General features: G+C 31.5%; 1 protein-coding gene across 1 annotated transcript; it reads right to left on the minus strand.

Moving 5' to 3' along the window:
* Window positions 1–16: 16 nt before the first annotated feature.
* LOC103311733 (tigger transposable element-derived protein 4-like) lies at window positions 17–776 on the minus strand. The gene has a single exon (XM_008191437.3). The coding sequence runs from the start codon at window positions 452–454 to the stop codon at window positions 53–55; it is 402 nt and encodes a 133-aa protein (XP_008189659.2). The 5' UTR covers window positions 455–776; the 3' UTR covers window positions 17–52.
* Window positions 777–1045: the final 269 nt, after the last annotated feature.

Here is a 1045-nt window from a genome sequence, read left to right on the forward strand (position 1 = left end):
CCATTCGTCCACTGTTTCCGTATCAACTGATTTACTCTAGCCGCAAACCACTTTAACAAGAAATATTGTAGCGTGATTTTAATTTATCAAGCCAACCATTTGACGCTTTAAAATTTTCACATTCAAATTCTTTACTTACTTGTAAAGCCTTTTCTTTAAGTATTGGTCCACTGATTGGAATATTTTTAGCATGAGCTGCACAAAACCATTCGTATACAACTTCGTTGATATTGCCTGATTCGGTTTTACGACGTTTTGTAGTTTTCATTTGATCATTACCGTGGGATTTCCATAATTTTAAAATCGTTTCTCTGTTTTTTATTAAGTCGGTGGCTTGAGTTCTTCCAATTCCAAATTTATGTGCAAGAGTACGTGCACTCACATTTTCTTTTTGGTAAAAATCTAACAATTTTATTTTTTCTGTTAAAGTTAGATGTTTTCGTTTGGACGCCATTGAAATTATAGGTACGTACTTCGAAACGTTTTAAACATACACTGAACACAAATGACAAAATACACAGTCACGGACTAGTGTTATCGCCTTATCGACATCATAAATTAAGCTCGTTAAGATAAACTGTCAAAAATAATTTCGAAATAATAATTTTCCATTTGATATACTTTTAAATGTTGACCGTTAATTAGAGTGCCCGCTATTTAGAAGTATTAATGTATTTTTCCCATAACCCTCGACGGGACCAAACAAATTGACCGTTACATAGAGGTGACCGTCCTATAGAGGTGACCGTTAACGGAAGTTTTATTGTAATAAAAATTGAAGAGCCAAGATGTAAAAAAAAAAAAAGTCATATTATTATATATTATATGACCTTTTTTTTAGATTCTGAGTGGAACGATGAATGTATTGATTTTACAATGATGTGTGTTTTTAGATTCTGAACGAAGTGATGAATGTATTGATTTTACAATGATGTGTGTTTTTTTTTTTTTTTTTTTTTTTTTTTTTGTGTCTGACGACAACTTTTGGAGCAGTAAAAATGCTTCGATTTTCAAAAGTTGTACCTTTTCTGAAAGGAAAGTGAAT

This window comes from Acyrthosiphon pisum, unplaced genomic scaffold, assembly GCF_005508785.2.
Source record: "Acyrthosiphon pisum isolate AL4f unplaced genomic scaffold, pea_aphid_22Mar2018_4r6ur Scaffold_16997;HRSCAF=17662, whole genome shotgun sequence".
NCBI classification, from domain to species: domain Eukaryota; kingdom Metazoa; phylum Arthropoda; class Insecta; order Hemiptera; family Aphididae; genus Acyrthosiphon; species Acyrthosiphon pisum.